The following is an 18,505-nucleotide window of genomic DNA, read 5'->3' on the forward strand; positions in this document are numbered from 1 at the left end:
CTGATGAAACCAAGATGAAACTCTTTGGCCTGAATGCCAAGAGTCACGTCTGGAGGAAACCTGGCACCATCCCTACGGTGATGCATGGTGGTGGCAGCATCATGCTGTGGGGATGTTTTTCAGCGACAGGGACTGAGAGACTTGTCAGGATCGAGGGAAAGATGAACGGAACAAATTACAGAGAGATCCTTGATGAAAACCTGCTCCAGAGCGCTCAGGACCTCAGACTGGGGCGAAGGTTCACCTTCCAACAGGACAACACCCTAATAACAGCCAAGACAATGCAGGAGTGGCTTCGGGACAAGTCTCTGAATGTCCCTGAGTGGCCCAGCCAAAGCCTGGACTTGAACCCGATTGAACATCTCTGGAGAGACCTAAAAATAGCTATTGAGAGACGCTCCCCATCCAACCTGACAGAGCTTGAGAGGATCTGCAGAGAAGAATGGGAGAAACTACCCAAATACAGGTGTGCCAAGCTTGTAGCGCCATACCCAAGAAGACTCAAGGCTGTAATCACTGCCAAAGGTGCATCAGCAAAGTACTGAGTAAAGGGTCTGAATACTTATGTAAATGTAATATTTACGTTTTTGTTTTTGCTTTGTCATTATGGAGTATTATGTGTAGATTGAAAAAAACTATTTGATCCATTTTAGAATAACGCTGTAACGTAACAAAATGTGGAAAAAGACAAGGGGTCTGAAAACTTTACAAATGTAATATGTATGTATGTAATATATAACACGAATGAAAGACAAATGATCAATAAGCTAAATAATATAATTTATTTACCTCACATATTCATCACCATCATTTTTATGGACACTGCATAAATAATAAATAAATTCTTAGCTTTTATTTCTCCTCACCAAAATCATTTCTAACGTTGCATTAAAAAGTATGTTCCATTTGTTCATATGCTGACTTTGTTGGTATATACAGTACATGTATCACACAAAAATATACATTGCCATTTACAACATAGAAGCACATTTAGTATAGCCAGTCGAGCAACTGACATGATTATGTTTCTTATTCTTTAGTTTAAACAATGCTATTTTTTCCAGTGATAAAAGATAAAACAGCACAGAGTCAGACTCCTTGGTGAAGGAGAGGAGACTTTACATCCACATTTTGTACAGATTGCCTGGACACACAAATCCACTCTGACACTTAGAATAGCATCAGACCAGCTCCCAATACTACCCAAATTAAGGCCATAATTCAACAGATTCAAACTATAACTTAAGACTGTAAACACCAGCAGACTTTACCAGCAAATACAGTAAGAGGAGTCAACCAGAGAACAGAAATACTCAACAACATCAAGTAACAACTGCAATTTCCATCACAATCTCAAATCTGTTTTCTCTGACCAACGTTTTGGTCAACAGACCTTCCTCAGTGTTCACCCATCAAACTGTAATAACTGTGATAACAGATAGGTAGCTAATTCACTCAGCATAGGACCAGCTCTGCTTCCAATCACTACAACCACTGACACCAAAACAACCAGTGCTGTTATTTTCCTGTCTCAGCTCACAACCAGCTAAAAAACACTAATCAAATGTCCTCAGGGCAGATGGACAGAGTGGACAGAGCAGAATTTAATTGATCCTGCCAACGGGTTATTGATACAATCCCTGGAGGGGCAATCACAACTCAGCCTCCACAAGCCCCCCTGCCGCTCTGCAGTCAATGACAGTTTAGAGGGGAACAAACCATCATGGGGCCACTCTCAAATGGCACCTTATTACCTATATAAACTACACTTTAGTGCACTACCCAACCTTATGTGGCTCTGGCCAAAAGTAGTGCACTACCCAACCTTATGTGGCTATGTCCAAAAGTAGTGCACTACCCAACATTATGTGGCTCTGTCCAAAAGTAGTGCACTATGTAGGTAATAGGGTGTAATTTCAGGATGCAGATGACCTAAAGCCACAGCTAGGTCCAATTTCAATCAGTACACCCATTAATAAAGCATTAAAGGCTTGTTCACCTATATTACTAACACATACTTTAGTTTCTCAGTAAAACCTGGCACTTATAATCTGATATAGGACTGTGAAATAAAGCAAGCGTTCCCCTCCAACACAACAACACAGTATTGAACTTCTACACCTGCAGAGAGGAACATTTTGGCACATGGACAACATGGAACAGAATTTGGGTTTGTCTTTTCAACCCTGTTCAAATCCAGTTACTATGAAAATAATGTTAGTACTGAATATTTTAACCTGTACCTGGTGATTGTGTGTAAATTGGATTAAGAGCGCACAATTTAAAAAGAGCTTGAAATCTATTTGATCTCAATAATTAAAAAACAATCAACGGTTTTGAATGACTGATATTCATATCTAGGTCTATGTACAGCATGGACTCTAAAATCATTATTGCTCTATTAGTGAATTAATTATAAGTAAACTAGGAAATAATTGAAAGATTACCTTCCGACACACATACCTAATGGTAATGAATTTGCACAAACACACACAAACGCACAAACACACACTTAAATATTGCACTATTCTCCTCACCCTCTGGGCTGGCGTCCCTCTCAGACCTCCCTAGTGAGACAGACAGACAGTTATCTGTAAACTCTTGTGGACAGATATCTGCGCATGAACCGTAGAATCTTTTGTGAAGGGATTGGATGCATTGGACAACAAGCAGCAGTAGTTCCAGTGTTTGGGTTTTCGTCACTGGTTATTTGAATGTATCAGGAAAAGGGAAAAGGCGGTGCTTAAACTGCTTCGCTTCTACTGCTTCGCATGTGTGCTTTGGCTTCGCAAACCGAAAACTCTCAATTTCTAACACATATAGACACAGAATTTAACCAAGATTTCAATTCTGGGTTAACCAAGATCAGTTATACTTACCTTTACATGAACTCAATTTACTGTAGCAGCACTGAAAACCAAAAACTAAAATGGCGGTGGTGTTTGCTTTACAGACAGTGGTTGATATGATGAGAACACGAGGGGGTTGGATGGCTAGATGGACCATTTCCCTCTCTCCTCTGGACCTCATCAAACAGCTGTCGATTAAAGATGACTTTGATGAAGAATCTTCAGATCAACCTAATTAATTAGTCTTCTTTCTGATGTAATATTCACAGAAGTCACATCTCCTAATGAATTATTCTCCGTACTGTATGACAGGAGCCGTCTGGTGTTGTTTACATCCCACTGTATCCTGCCTGTTGGTTGCCTGTTTTTTTTATCATACTTTCCTTTAGTAAATAATGTGTGCATTCATGGATATTTGAACAAAACGTCTTGTAATGTTTAATTAACTCAATGAGGAAGTGTTTGTGTGTGTGCATGACTGTGTGTGTGTGTGTACTGACAGTCTGACAGTAAAAAACAAAATCTGACAAAATCTGACAGTAAAAAACCACCTAAGAAATTTAAGACTAAGAATTTAAGGATTCTATGAGGACAGAGGGGACAGCCATGACCAGGCACTGAAATCCGAAAACTAAAATGGCGGTGGTGTTTGATTTACAGAGAGTCAGTCAGTGGTTGATATGATGAGAACACGAGAGGGTTGGATGGCTAGACAGACCTGCTCTGGGTCTCAGTAAAGGCTCCATATCAGGGCTGGCTAACCCTTCTGTTGGAGAGCTATTGGGACATGCAGGCTTTTTCTCCAGCCCTACTATAGCACACCTGGTTAAGCTGTTTAAGATCCTGTTGAGCAGCTGATTAATAGCATCAGGTATGTTAGAGCAGGAGAAAGGATCTGCAGGATGGTATCTCTCCAGGAAGGCTAGCCACCCCTGACCTTGGCTCTACTTGGTTCTGGGTCCAGGTCTGGCTCTGGGTCTTGGTCCAGGTCTTTACTTCCTGGTCTCTACTTCCTGGTCTCTACTTCCTGGTCTCTACTTCCTGGTCTCTACTTCCTGGTCTCTACTTGCTGGTCTCTACTTGCTGGTCTCTACTTGCTGGTCTCTACTTCCTGGTCTCTACTTCCTGGTCTCTACTCATGGTCGTTGTTTAAGGACTCGGGGCTGGACTCCTCATCGTCACTGAGAGCCTCTGTGTTCGTAAATGTCCCGGCCAGTGCATTGCTGAGGCGCGTTTTGACCGGCTCCATCTCCGACAGGATGATGTTGTCACTACTGACCAGCGTGGTCTTGTCCATGATCTCCTTACTGTGTTTGGACACCACAGCATCCATGAAGTCATACTTATGAGACAGAGTCCCAGACTCAAACAGGTACTTGAGCAGGTAGGAGAAGGCCACGTTACCCAGGAAGGAGGCCAGCATGGAGACCGTTTTAAAGGGGAAGCGCTGCTGGATGAAGTACTCCACGTCTCCAGTCAGATGGTGGATCTTCTCCTGTTGCACCCAGCCGGGGTAGTAGATAAAGGGGGGTAGTTTGAGGTAGGGTTCTCCTCCCCCGATACGCAGCAGCAGACCAAAGACATAGCCGGCCACCGAGCCGTACGTGTTGGTTCCCTTGATGAAGAGCACGCTGAGCAGCTGGGGGAAGATGATAACATACACCAGGTCGGAGCTCAGGTACCACAGGCCATACACGGTCCCCGTTAGCAACGCCATGGCGGTGGCAAGAGCGCCGAACACAAAGATGGTGATACGCATCACCCACACGATCTCACGGTCTGTCGCCTATTGGGGAGGAAGGAGAAGGAGGAAAAAGCCTGTTTCAGTTTTTCTATTTTCTGAAAATTTCTATTTTCGTTAATCTCTCTTCTGTTTAATGTACAAATAACCTGCATGAACATTTTTCATAAAACAGTGTCGTTTCTGTTAGATATTAGTTTGTGACACAAACCTGCATATTGAATAATTAGATTTGAATATCTGGCTGTGACTTATTCACAGAAGGCCCCAGCACTGGACAAAAACTTCCTGGAATCTTTATGACTGAATTATTTACTGAAAAAGCATTATATTCAGAAACAGAAACAGCACTTTAGTGTTGAATTTTTGCATCTATGTGTGGTGTGTGAACTCACAGATTGTCTGAAGGCCAGCTGGTAGATGTTTCTGGCGAACATGGAACTGGCAGATAGAATGGAGGAGTCAGCTGATGACATCACAGCAGCAGACACCGCTCCCAGACCAAAGAAGGAGATCCAGGGTGGGCACAAGTGCTGCAGCACGATGGGCAGGATCATATCTGATTGGTCCTTCTCTTTAGGAGGAATTGCCCCATATGTAGTCTGGTTCCAGTCTGGGAAAGACGACAGTCACAGCTAGTAGTTTACATACTTTTAGACCAAAATGTATATGGGCAGGCTTTATAAAAGGTATATGTCCAGGGTTACTCAAATCCGTACAGCACATGTGTTTGAATCTGGCTGTTAGGTAATATCTCTAGTTTAGAAGCCATATAAAGCCACTATTGTAAACATTTAATCACCGATGACAGGGACTGCATGTTTTTCCACAGAGGAATAAATCATCAGTCCATCAGAACATATCTGAGTACCTTATCTCCCCCTCCATTCTTCCACTCTCCCCTTCCCCGTCTCCTCACTCGTCCGTGACACCTACTCTCAGTCATACCCTCAGTCCGTCTCTCACTCGCTCTCTATCTCTTTCGCGCTCTCTCTTTCTCTCTCTCACTCTCTCTCCCTCCCCCCTTCCCTCTCTCCTCTGGACCTCAACAAACATCTGTTGATTAACGATGACTTGATGAAGAATCTTCAGATCAACCCAATTAATCACAAGACATCCGGTTTGGGGCGAGCGGTCGCATTTGCATTCGCTCTGCATTCGCTCTGCAGGTAGTATAACTTTTATAACTTTTCATTACATTTCATTATAGTACAACGATTTAATTTGTCCAACCTTAGCAATTTCTTCTTAACTAGCTACATAGCCGTCTGTGTATCAAAGATAACTGCGTAATTATCGTATTTCGTCGTCTCGTTGTCCACTGCTATCTGCCCAGCAGCTAGCAAACGTCCACCGTCTACCGAATAGTAGTATAACTTTTCATTACATTTCATTATAGTACAACGGTCTGATTTTCATTTTCATTACAGTACAACGGTTTGATTTGTTTGATCTTAGCTAGCTACATAGCCGTCTTTTATCAAACATAATTGCGTCGTTATTGAGGTTCGCTAGCGAGCTATTTTCGTTTGAAATTAACGCAACGTAGCCATCACTGCTAGCTAGCCACCGAAGAGCATTGTAGAAACGATTACAATACAACGGAACGACTTGTTTTGTGTAGTGTTAGCCAGCTACATAGTTTTCTTTGCTAGCTTTGTATCTAAGATAATTGTGTAACTTTGAGTAATTATCGGTTAGCTAGCCAGCTAGTTTCGCCTCCCGCGCTGCTGTCCTCCTACCTAGCCAACACTGCTAGCTAACACTGCTAGCTAGCCAACTTCTACCGAATAGCAGCACTGTAGAAACTTACATTACAACGGAACGACTTGATTAGCGTAGTGTTAGCTAGTTGTCTTTGCTGTCCTTGTATCCATGATAATTGTGTAGTTTAGAGAAATTTAGAGAAACTGTCGAGGTCACCTAGCCAGCTTCACTTTCAACAACGCAGCTACTGCTAGCCAGGCTACTTCACCAGCCAGCAGTACTATATCATTTTAGTCAATAAGATTTGTAATTTTATTGATTTTTTGCTACGTAAGCTTAACTTTCTGAACATTCGAGACGTGTAGCCCACTTGTCATTCTAATCTCCTTTGCTTTAGCGTAGCCTCTTCTGTAGCCTGTCAAATATGTGTCTGTCTATCCCTGTTCTCTCCTCTCTGCACAGACCATACAAACGCCTCACACCGCGTGGCCGCGCCCACCCTAACCTGGTGGTCCCAGCCCGCACGACCCACGTGGAGTTCCAGGTCTCCGGTAGCCTCTGGAACTGCCGATCCGCGGCCAACAAGGCAGAGCTCATCTCAGCCTATGCCTCCCTCCAGTCCCTCGACTTCTTGGCACTGACGGAAACATGGCTCACCACAGATAACACTGCTACTCCTACTGCTCTCTCTTCGTCTGCCCACGTGTTCTCGCACACCCCGAGAGCTTCTGGTCAGCGGGGTGGTGGCACCGGGATCCTCATCTCTCCCAAGTGGTCATTCTCTCTTTCTCCCCTTACCCATCTGTCTATCGCCTCCTTTGAATTCCATGCTGTCACAGTTACCAGCCCTTTCAAGCTTAACATCCTTATCATTTATCGCCCTCCAGGTTCCCTTGGAGAGTTCATCAATGAGCTTGATGCCTTGATAAGCTCCTTTCCTGAGGACGGCTCACCTCTCACAGTTCTGGGTGACTTTAACCTCCCCATGTCTACCTTTGACTCATTCCTCTCTGCCTCCTTCTTTCCACTCCTCTCCTCTTTTGACCTCACCCTCTCACCTTCCCCCCCTACTCACAAGGCAGGCAATACGCTTGACCTCATCTTTACTAGATGCTGTTCTTCCACTAACCTCATTGCAACTCCCCTCCAAGTCTCCGACCACTACCTTGTATCCTTTTCCCTCTCGCTCTCGTCCAACACTTCCCACACTGCCCCTACTCGGATGGTATCGCGCCGTCCCAACCTTCGCTCTCTCTCCCCCGCTACTCTCTCCTCTTCCATCCTATCATCTCTTCCCTCTGCCCAAACCTTCTCCAACCTATCTCCTGATTCTGCCTCCTCAACCCTCCTCTCCTCCCTTTCTGCATCCTTTGACTCTCTATGTCCCCTATCCTCCAGGCCGGCTCGGTCCTCCCCTCCCGCTCCGTGGCTCGACGACTCATTGCGAGCTCACAGAACAGGGCTCCGGGCAGCCGAGCGGAAATGGAGGAAAACTCGCCTCCCTGCGGACCTGGCATCCTTTCACTCCCTCCTCTCTACATTTTCCTCTTCTGTCTCTGCTGCTAAAGCCACTTTCTACCACTCTAAATTCCAAGCATCTGCCTCTAACCCTAGGAAGCTCTTTGCCACCTTCTCCTCCCTCCTGAATCCTCCTCCCCCTCCCCCCCCCTCCTCCCTCTCTGCAGACGACTTCGTCAACCATTTTGAAAAGAAGGTCGACGACATCCGATCCTCGTTTGCTAAGTCAAACGACACCGCTGGTTCTGCTCACACTGCCCTACCCTGTGCTTTGACCTCTTTCTCTCCCCTCTCTCCAGATGAAATCTCGCGTCTTGTGACGGCCGGCCGCCCAACAACCTGCCCGCTTGACCCTATCCCCTCCTCTCTTCTCCAGACCATTTCCGGAGACCTTCTCCCTTACCTCACCTCGCTCATCAACTCATCCCTGACCGCTGGCTACGTCCCTTCCGTCTTCAAGAGAGCGAGAGTTGCACCCCTTCTGAAAAAACCTACACTCGATCCCTCCGATGTCAACAACTACAGACCAGTATCCCTTCTTTCTTTTCTCTCCAAAACTCTTGAACGTGCCGTCCTTGGCCAGCTCTCCTGCTATCTCTCTCAGAATGACCTTCTTGATCCAAATCAGTCAGGTTTCAAGACTAGTCACTCAACTGAGACTGCTCTTCTCTGTATCACGGAGGCGCTCCGCACTGCTAAAGCTAACTCTCTTTCCTCTGCTCTCATCCTTCTAGACCTATCGGCTGCCTTCGATACTGTGAACCATCAGATCCTCCTCTCCACCCTCTCCGAGTTGGGCATCTCCGGCGCGGCCCACGCTTGGATTGCGTCCTACCTGACAGGTCGCTCCTACCAGGTGGCGTGGCGAGAATCTGTCTCCTCACCACGCGCTCTCACCACTGGTGTCCCCCAGGGCTCTGTTCTAGGCCCTCTCCTATTCTCGCTATACACCAAGTCACTTGGCTCTGTCATAACCTCACATGGTCTCTCCTATCATTGCTATGCAGACGACACACAACTAATCTTCTCCTTTCCCCCTTCTGATGACCAGGTGGCGAATCGCATCTCTGCATGTCTGGCAGACATATCAGTGTGGATGACGGATCACCACCTCAAGCTGAACCTCGGCAAGACGGAGCTGCTCTTCCTCCCGGGGAAGGACTGCCCGTTCCATGATCTCGCCATCACGGTTGACAACTCCATTGTGTCCTCCTCCCAGAGCGCTAAGAACCTTGGCGTGATCCTGGACAACACCCTGTCGTTCTCAACTAACATCAAGGCGGTGGCCCGTTCCTGTAGGTTCATGCTCTACAACATCCGCAGAGTACGACCCTGCCTCACACAGGAAGCGGCGCAGGTCCTAATCCAGGCACTTGTCATCTCCCGTCTGGATTACTGCAACTCGCTGTTGGCTGGGCTCCCTGCCTGTGCCATCAAACCCCTACAACTCATCCAGAACGCCGCAGCCCGTCTGGTGTTCAACCTTCCCAAGTTCTCTCACGTCACCCCGCTCCTCCGCTCTCTCCACTGGCTTCCAGTTGAAGCTCGCATCCGCTACAAGACCATGGTGCTTGCCTACGGAGCTGTGAGGGGAACGGCACCTCAGTACCTTCAGGCTCTGATCAGGCCCTACACCCAAACAAGGGCACTGCGTTCATCCACCTCTGGCCTGCTCGCCTCCCTACCACTGAGGAAGTACAGTTCCCGCTCAGCCCAATCAAAACTGTTCGCTGCTCTGGCACCCCAATGGTGGAACAAACTCCCTCACGACGCCAGGACAGCGGAGTCAATCACCACCTTCCGGAGACACCTGAAACCCCACCTCTTCAAGGAATACCTAGGATAGGATAAAGCAATCCTTCTGCCCCCCCCCCCCCCCCCCCTTAAAAGATGTAGATGCACTATTGTAAAGTGGCTGTTCCACTGGATGTCATTAGGTGAATGCACCAATTTGTAAGTCGCTCTGGATAAGAGCGTCTGCTAAATGACTTAAATGTAAATGTAAATGTAAAATTAGTCTTCCTTCTGATGTAATATTCACAGAAGTCACATCTCCTAATGAATTCTTCTCTGTGTTGTATGACAGGGGCAGTCTGGTGTTGTTTACATCCCACTGTATCCTGCCTGTTGGTTTATACATCTGAGCTGCGCTACGTTGTGGGAACAAGCTAATAGAGAACGATGTGTTTTTGTATCATACTTTCCTTTAGTAAATAATGTGTGCATTCATTAACTCAATGAGGAAGTGTTTGTGTGTGTGTTTGTGTGTGCATGACTGTGTGTGTGTGTGTGTGTGTGTGTGTGTGTGTGTGTGTGTGTGTGTGTGTGTGTGTGTGTGTGTGTGTGTACCTGTGGAGGCTCCTATAGCTCCTATGAGAACGGAGGGGACAGCCATGACCAGGCAGCCTGCGGCAGCAATAAAGGACAGTACCTGGGCGTAGGTAGCTGAAGAGGCAGAGAGAACCCGTTGAAAATACACCTGCCACGGTATCCCCCCCAACATCTAGGGCCAGAAACACCACAGTCAATACACACAATACAAAACAAACCAACACACAGCTTTATAGTGAATACATACTCCAAACCTAACCATAATTACATTATAGTCAATAGAATTTGCTGATAATTATAATGACTGATGATATACCAGAAGACAGAAGTTGTCGATCCACATCCAGGTGTCTGCTGAGTCTATCTTACCCAGCCAGGGTGTCTGGTACACAGCCTCTTTAGCTGTCACACTGATGCTTGACACCGCTGGGTTGGACAGGGCAAATGGCACACTGACCCACTGAGAGAGACAGACAGACAGACAGCGAGAGAAAGACAGAGATAAAATAAAGGTGAATTGCCTTTCTTCCGGATTGTGGAGCTTGGCAAATCAGGTACATTTTCCCAGGCAAATTCCAGTGCTGTTGGACTCACCAGTCCCAGGAAGATACAGAAGAGTTGGACCACGTCAGTGTAGGCTACAGAGTACAGCCCTCCCACAAGGGTGTAGAAGATAGCTATCAGGGCTGAGATCACCACTGACATGTTGATGTCAATGTCCACGATCACACTCAGAGTAGCTCCTAGACAAAACACATGGACATGCACACATACACAATCAGCTGCCATTTTCCATTAAGATTTTTCATTTTAATTGATGATGTTGAAATTGAATTGTCCACAACCCTGACTCTCAGACTGTGGCCTACCCAGCGCTGACAAGATGGCAGCGGACCAGAAAATCTCCCCCATAAGCGCCGGAATGAAGAGCAGCCCCCCCATACGCTTCCCGTATATCTGCTGGAACGGGTCCAGCATGGTGACGTATCCCCGGGAGCGCATGGGCTTGGCGAAGAACAGGCCACCTGGAGCACGAGAGAGACACATCATTAAGGAACTTCGGTCACTAAAGTAGAAGACAGAAAGTGTTGAACATGAATTTATCATGTTCTTACCTACTACCAGACTGAGGGCGTATCCGAAGGGAGCCTGTGCCCAGGCCAGGCCGAAGTCAGGCAGGTAGACATACTCCGCCGTCCCGTTGATGTAGCCGCCGCCTACCCATGTAGCTGGAGGAGAGGTTCATCACAGTTCAAGATACAAATTTGTAACACACATTATTTAGCCTTGCACACACAAACAAAACATAAGAGATGGTTGAATTGTTTTTATAATGTTATGTTTTCCATAGATTTCATTTTAGAGCCACAACGTACGAATAAATTGTACAATCAATGTCTTACAATCAATATATATTGATAATATTTGGTATATTGGTAACGTTTAATATTTAGTCAATAGTTCACAGAGCGTTAATAATCTAGATGTTATGCCACGTTAATAAATCGAATTAATTCATATAAAATGCTGAGTTAATATCAAAAAGTTAACGTAGATCAATAACAATTATTTTCATGAGCATTTCTCTAACTCGCGGAAAATAAATAATTGATGACTTTTCGCTCCTAAACAAGCCCGTAACTCCAGGGTCTGTTATTAAAATAGCATCAAAGACATTAGTTAGAAAACGCTCTGGGTCTTTCATGAACTCTTCCGTCAATTAATGTTGCTCTCATCAAAAACAGGGCTTTAATTCTGCCAATGATCTAGGGGGATTTAAAATAGCCTATCAATATATTGTGTTCTCCAATTCGATAGAAACAGCTGTCGTCGTCGATGTTTAGGTATTTGATTTTTGCCAGTGCCTATTGTAACAATTGGTGGGAACGTGGGTAAAACCAGTCCGGTGCTAGTCTGACTGAGCACCGGAAAAACAGTCAGCGGCATCTGTCTTTATACGTCAGTTGTCATTCCGACATGTGAGGAACATGACTGATTTAAATTCCCCCATCTAAAGTTGACAGTGGAAATATTTGAGAAACAAGGTACTATATGCCTCTCCAACAACAGGGCTGGGGTAAATTCAGTTTTTATTTCAGTCAATTTAGCAATAAGAGTATTTTATACATGATTTCAAAACAACCGTATAGACAACAATGGGATATTTTAAATTCAAAACTGAATTAGCCCCATGCCCCAACCCAGCCTCTCCAGGCAGTTGAACCAGGTCACAACTCACCGGTCATAGTGAATCCACCGACAAACAACCCAATGTCCCTCCCGCCCACCATGATGGTTTCACTGCGGTCCTGGCCCTCCGACACCCCTGAGTTCTTGTTCTTCCACGCGGCCCATATCCCCACGCCCAGAATCAGCAAGTAGAAGATCACTATAGCCACGATCCCCTCGGCGTGGACGGCCATCCTCTTCCACTGCCGTGATTAGTCTTTGTGCGAGTAACGGCTTTTCATTGAGACCTGTGCCAGGGATGGAGAGGTGAAGAACAGAAGCCACCTAGCCACTCCCTTTGAAGAAGCCTAGTCATCAGACCCACAATCAAACGTGTATCTTCTTACAACAAACAGCTTTAAATGTGTTATTGCTTCATTGGCTGATTAATAATAATTTGAAATTGTATAGGCTTACAATAATATTTGACATGTGGGCTCTCTTTTTATACTCCCTTGTTGAAGATTTTGTGAACTGTTTGATTTACAACAAGTTGACCATGTACATAATACACCCAAAAATGATTATGGGTTAAACAATAAGGTTTGATATGTGCGTAAAATACGCATAACGCATCCCGGAGCGCACGCCCAGACAGAAAAATATAGTGCAGAGATCCCAGACATTCTAACGGATGGGTCTCTTTCTGTCACATCAACAAAATCAAAGAAGCACTTTCAGGTATAATTCCTGCTGAAGGCGGGTTTTCGGGAGCTGCTAAAGCAGTAACATCGACTTCCTTTCAAAGATCTGCCACTCTTTCACATACACCTGCACATCAGCTCATGGCTATTCTACTGTAATTTAATGAAATCTGAGTCGACACAGTTTGGCTACAGTTAATTAATAAACCATCTGAAACAAAATACATGTAAAGACAACTGTTTGGAGAACGAGGTAGTGCCCCATCCAGGGCACAGAGTGGTTTTCTCCTACCTTTAGAGTTGTCTCTTCAATGTACGTCGGCCGGTGGTTCTAAAAGTGCGTCCAACTGACTTTCCAGAGAAGGAAAAATGTTAGAACTCAACGTAATCCACGCCACCCGTGCGTAATTCCCCGGTGTGGTTTATACACCGTTTGGGGGCTGAGAGAAAGAGGGGGGGGGGGGGGGGGGGGGGGGTCAGAGGCTGTGAAAGACTTGAAAGGGAAAGGGGGTGGTTTATCAATAAGGTTGACAGGTTGTGTAGACGAGGAGAGGCAGCCAGTGAAGGTCTCCCAGGAAAGGACAGAAATAGCATATAATTGGGAATGGCATGACGCACACCCAGGGGAAAGATGTCTTATAAAACACCCGGTTGGAATGGTTAACTCACCAGGTTTCATTTAGCGGTGATTGACGTTCACAAAGGTGCCAATTGAGGCGAAATGGAAGCACTATGCTTTTTACCCGTGTGAATATTGAGATAGTGGGTGGTTAGAATGTCCGATAGACGGCATCTGTCTTGCTACATCCAGTGCTGGCATATAACAATTATATTATTTATTTATCTGGTGAAACATGGGCCATCCTATGCAGGATAACGTCTGACATTATAGCCATTTGCCCAACTGGCACGAGAATCAGTCAGATTAAACATGTTTAAAATGCATAAATTAGGTAATACACCTACGCCAACATTGGGCTAATTTCGTGTGCAGTGAGTAGCTCTGTGTGCGGTTCGTTATTGCTACAGTGAATATACGGGATAGGCAGCTAGCCATTCCTCAATAAAAGATTTGGAGGAGAATGTCGCGATTGCTGTTGCTATCCATGGTGCTGGAATTTGGAAACTGGCGCGGGCGTCTGAGGGCGTTTCCATCCAATCTATCAGTTTTCTGTCTGTTCATGCAACTTACTTAATGCAAGTACAATAATACTATTAAAGTCCAGATTTCACAAAGGCATTGTCTAATTTCAAAGAGCAATGGACCTATTTTTGCATCGATGATTGGAAAGGTATTTCCATTTCTATATTAAGACTGAACATGTTGACCAATTTAATAAATAGGCTACCGGACAGCTGACTTCTCTGTTCTGCCGACAGCTCCGACTAATTGGCCGTGCTTTATGTTGACAGACTGCTAGAGAGAGAAACCATAGCTTCAGAATACATTAACAACTCATAAACATGTCCACGCGCCTGGCGCGGCGAATAGCGCAGGTAGAATAAATCACAATGATAGAACGAAACGTAGTGTGAACATTAAAAAAGCCAGCCTTTACTGAAAACGACAGTCGAAATTATAAAAACTCAAATTTAAAGGGACTTTGTCTTGGACTTATTGAGATGGGGATTGGACACACTTGTTGGAAATTCTAGGAACCTTTTCATTTAGTCAATGTATAAATAAAACTATTTTCTAAGCTCACAGCTTTGACTACTTGCCTGTTTCATTCAGCACAAGTTTGGTATGAGCCAGGCAATAGAAAGCCGAAAGCCGTCTTTCTTTCTTGAACAGTGAACGTCACTCACCTTCTAGGCTGCTGACGCCACCATGTGGTCATTATATGCCTTGCACAGATCACATTTCCTACACGTTTTTGTGCTTTGGCCCAGTAGGCTACTGTACACTACCGGTCAAAAGTTTTAGAACACCTACTCATTCAAGGGTTTTTCTTTACTAGCGAAGACATCGAAACTATGAAATAGCACATATGGAATCATGTAGGATGCAAAAAAGTGTTAAATCAAAATATATTTAAATATTTGAGATTCTTCAAATAGCCACCCGTAGCCTTGATGACAGCTTTGCACACTATTGGCATTCTCTCAACCAGCTTCATGAGGTAGTCATCTGGAAGGCATTTCAATTAACAGGTGTGCCTTGCTAAAAGTTAATTTGTGGAATTTCTTTCCTTCTTAATGCATTTGAGCCAATCAGTTGTGCTGTGACAGGTTAGAAAATAGCCCTATTTGGTAAAAGACCAAGTCCATATTATTGCAAGAACAGCTCAAATAAGCAAAGAAAAACGATAGTCCATCATTACTTTAAGACATTAAGGTCAGTCAATACGGAACATTTCAAGAACTTTGAAAGTTTCTTCAAGTGCAGTCGCAAAAACCATCAAGTGCTATGATGAAACTGTCTCTCATGAGGACCCGCCACAAGAATAGAAGACCCAGAGTTACCTCTGCTGCAGACGATAAGTTCATTAGAGTTACCAGCTTCACAGAGCTCAAGTAACAGACACATCTCAACATCAACTGTTCAGAGGAGACTGTGTGAATCAGGCCTTCATGGTCGAATTGCTGCAAAGAAACCACTACTAAAAGACACAAATAAGAAGAAGAGACTTGCTTGTCCAAGAAACACGAGCAATGGACATTAGGCCAGTGGAAATTTGTCCTTTGGTCTGGAGTCCAAATTGGAGAGTTTTGGTTCCTACCGCTGTGTCTTTGTGAGACATGGTGTGGGTGAACGGATGATCTCCACAAGTGTGGTTCACACCGTAAAACATGGAGGAGGAGGTGTTATGGTGTGGGGGGGCTTTGCGGGTGACACTGTTTGTGATTTATTTAGAATTCCAGCATGGCTACCACAGCATTCTGCAGCGATACGCCATCCCATCTGGTTTGGGCTTAGTGGGGCTATCATTTGTTTTTCAGCAGGATAATGACCCAACAAACCTCCAGGCTGTGTAAGGGCTATTTTACCAAGAAGGAGAGTGATGGAGTGCTGCATCAGATGACCTGGCCTCCACAATCCCCCGACCTCAACCAAATTGAGATGGTTTGGGATGAGTCAGACCTCAGAGTGAAGGAAAAGCAGCCAACAAGTGCTCGCATATGTGGGAACTCCTTCAAGACTTTTGGAAAAGCATTCCAGGTGAAGCTGGTTGAGAGAATGCCAAGAGCGTGCAAAACTGTCATCAAGTCAAAGTGTGGCAATTTGAAGAATCAATCAATCAAATGTATTTATAGAGCCCTTCTTACATCAGCTGATGTCACAAAGTGCCAACCTAAAACCCCAAACAGCAAGTAATGCAGGTGTACTGTAGAAGCACAGTGGCTAGGAAAAACTCCCTAGAAAGGCCCGAACCTAGGAAGAAACCTGGAGAGGAACCAGGCTATGAGGGGTGGCCAGTCCTCTTCTGGCTGTGCCGGGTAGAGATTATAACAGGACATGGCCAAGATGTTAAAATATTCATAGATGACCAGCAGGGTCAAATAATAGTAATCACAGTGGTTGTAGAGGGTGCAACAGGTCAGTACCTCAGGAGTAAATGTCAGTTGGCTTTTCATAGCCGATCATTCAGAGTATCTCTACCGCTCTTGCTGTCTCTAGAGAGTTGAAAACAGCAGGTCTGGGACAAGATAGCACGTCCGGTGAACAGGTCAGGGGTCCATAGCCTCAGGCAGACCAGCTGAAATTGGAGCAGCAGCACGACCAAGTGGACTGTGGATAGCAAGGAGTCATCAGGCCAGGTAGTCCTGAGGCATGGTCCAGGGCTCAGGTCCTCCGAGAGAAAGAAAGAAAGACAGAAAAAGAGAGAGAGAAAGGGAGAGAGAGAGAATTAGAGAGAGCATACTTAAATCCACACAGGACACCAGATAAGACAGGAGAAATACTCCAGATATAACAGAATGACCCTAGCCCCCCGACACAAACTATTGCAGCATAAATACTGGAGGCTGAGACATCTCAAATATAGAATATATTTTGATTTGTTTAACACTTTTTTGGTTACAATATAATTCTGTATGTGTTATTTCATAGTTTTGATGTCTTCACTATTATTCTACAATGTAGAAAATAGTAAAAAATAAAGAAAAACTCTTGGTTGAGTAGGTGTTCTAAAACTTTTGACTGGTACTGTACATATACTAAAGTGTTGGTCCCATGTTTCATGAGATAAAATAAAAGATCCCATATGCACATAAAGCTTATTTCTCAAAAATGTTGTGCACAAATTGGTTTACATCCCTGTTAATGAGCACTTCTCCTTTGCCAAGATAATCCATCCACCTGACAGTATCACACCAGCCTTTACTTTGGCTCCCCCACTTGTCCAGCTCAGACGTTTTCTGTCGCCGGCCTTCTAGCTGCTGCCGAACCTGCTGCTGGCAAACTCCCTTCACTCATCAATCCTGGACATGTCTCGCCATCATTACACAGACCTGGTTCCAATCCCCACTCAAATCCCCACTGTATATATACTCCCTTTGTCATTTTTCTTTGTCGGTCATTGTACATGTTGCTTGTTTTCCTGAGAGGAATCTCTCCTACTATTTCCTGAGTACTTTCTTATTTTGGAACTTTGGATTTCGTCCCACTGTTATATATATACATAAATATAAAGACTATATATATATATATATATATAATGCTTTAATAAATTCAGTAGTTCTAAACCTGCGACTGCCTACTCCTTTCTACACTTGTGACAGACAGGTGTTGCATATCAAGAAGCTGATTAAACAGCATGATCATTACACATGTGCACCTTGTGCTGGGGACAATAAAAGGTCACTCTAAAATGTGCAGTCTTGTCACATAACACAATGGCACAGATGTCTCACGTTTTTATGGAGTGTGCAATTGGCGTACTGTGTCACGACAGCATCCATTTTTAATTCTCCATTGGTTTTGTCTTGTCTTCCTACACACCTGGTTCCAATCCCATTCATTACATGTTGTGTATTTAACCCTTTAACCCTCTGTTTTTGTTTTTTCATGCTCGTGATATTTGTATTGGTGCGCGTCGGGTTCTCGTACCCACTTTTATTTTATTACGTACTATGGTTTTGAAGCTGTGTCTTTTACGTTATTAAACTACTCCATTATTACCAAGCTCGATTTTCCTGCGCCTGATTTCCCTGCCACCTATACACACGACGTGACATACTGACTGCAGTAATGTCCACCGGAGGTGTTGCCAGAGAACTGAATGATCATTTACCATAAGGTGCCTCGAACGTTGTTTTAGAGAATTTGGCAGTACATCCAACTGGCCTCACAGCCGCAGACAACGTGTAACCACGCCAACCCAGGACCTCCACATCCGGCTTCTTCACCTGCAGGATCGTCTGAGACCAGCCACCTGGACAGCTGATGAAACTGTGGGTTTGCACAACCAAATAATTTCTGCACAAACTGTCAGAAACCGTCTCAGTGAAGCTCATCTGTGTGCTCGTCGTCCTCACCAGGG

At 44.8% G+C, this 18,505-nt stretch overlaps 1 protein-coding gene across 1 annotated transcript; it reads right to left on the reverse strand.

Moving 5' to 3' along the window:
* Positions 1-763: 763 nt before the first annotated feature.
* On the reverse strand, positions 764-13,460 carry LOC129820948 (high-affinity choline transporter 1-like). Its single transcript, XM_055878100.1, has 9 exons — positions 13,312-13,460; positions 12,386-12,623; positions 11,262-11,375; positions 11,016-11,171; positions 10,741-10,889; positions 10,463-10,606; positions 10,165-10,318; positions 4,986-5,203; positions 764-4,635 (listed from the first exon to the last, which is right to left on the reverse strand). Exons 2-9 carry the CDS (start codon positions 12,567-12,569, stop codon positions 3,982-3,984), a joined length of 1,773 nt encoding a protein of 590 aa, XP_055734075.1. The 5' UTR covers positions 12,570-12,623; positions 13,312-13,460; the 3' UTR covers positions 764-3,981.
* Positions 13,461-18,505: the final 5,045 nt, after the last annotated feature.

The sequence above is a fragment of the Salvelinus fontinalis genome, chromosome 23 (genome assembly GCF_029448725.1).
Source record: "Salvelinus fontinalis isolate EN_2023a chromosome 23, ASM2944872v1, whole genome shotgun sequence".
Lineage (NCBI taxonomy): Eukaryota > Metazoa > Chordata > Actinopteri > Salmoniformes > Salmonidae > Salvelinus > Salvelinus fontinalis.

Coding starts and splice junctions, on each gene's coding strand:
- LOC129820948 (XM_055878100.1), bottom strand. CDS start 12,569: ATGGCCGTCCACGCCGAGGGGATCGTGGCTATAGTGATCTTCTACTTG. Junction 10,607..10,740: donor TCTGTATCTTCCTGGGACTG/GTGAGTCCAACA, acceptor TGTCTCTCTCAG/TGGGTCAGTGTGCCATTTGC. Junction 4,636..4,985: donor AGCTGGCCTTCAGACAATCT/GTGAGTTCACAC, acceptor CCTCCCCAATAG/GCGACAGACCGTGAGATCGT.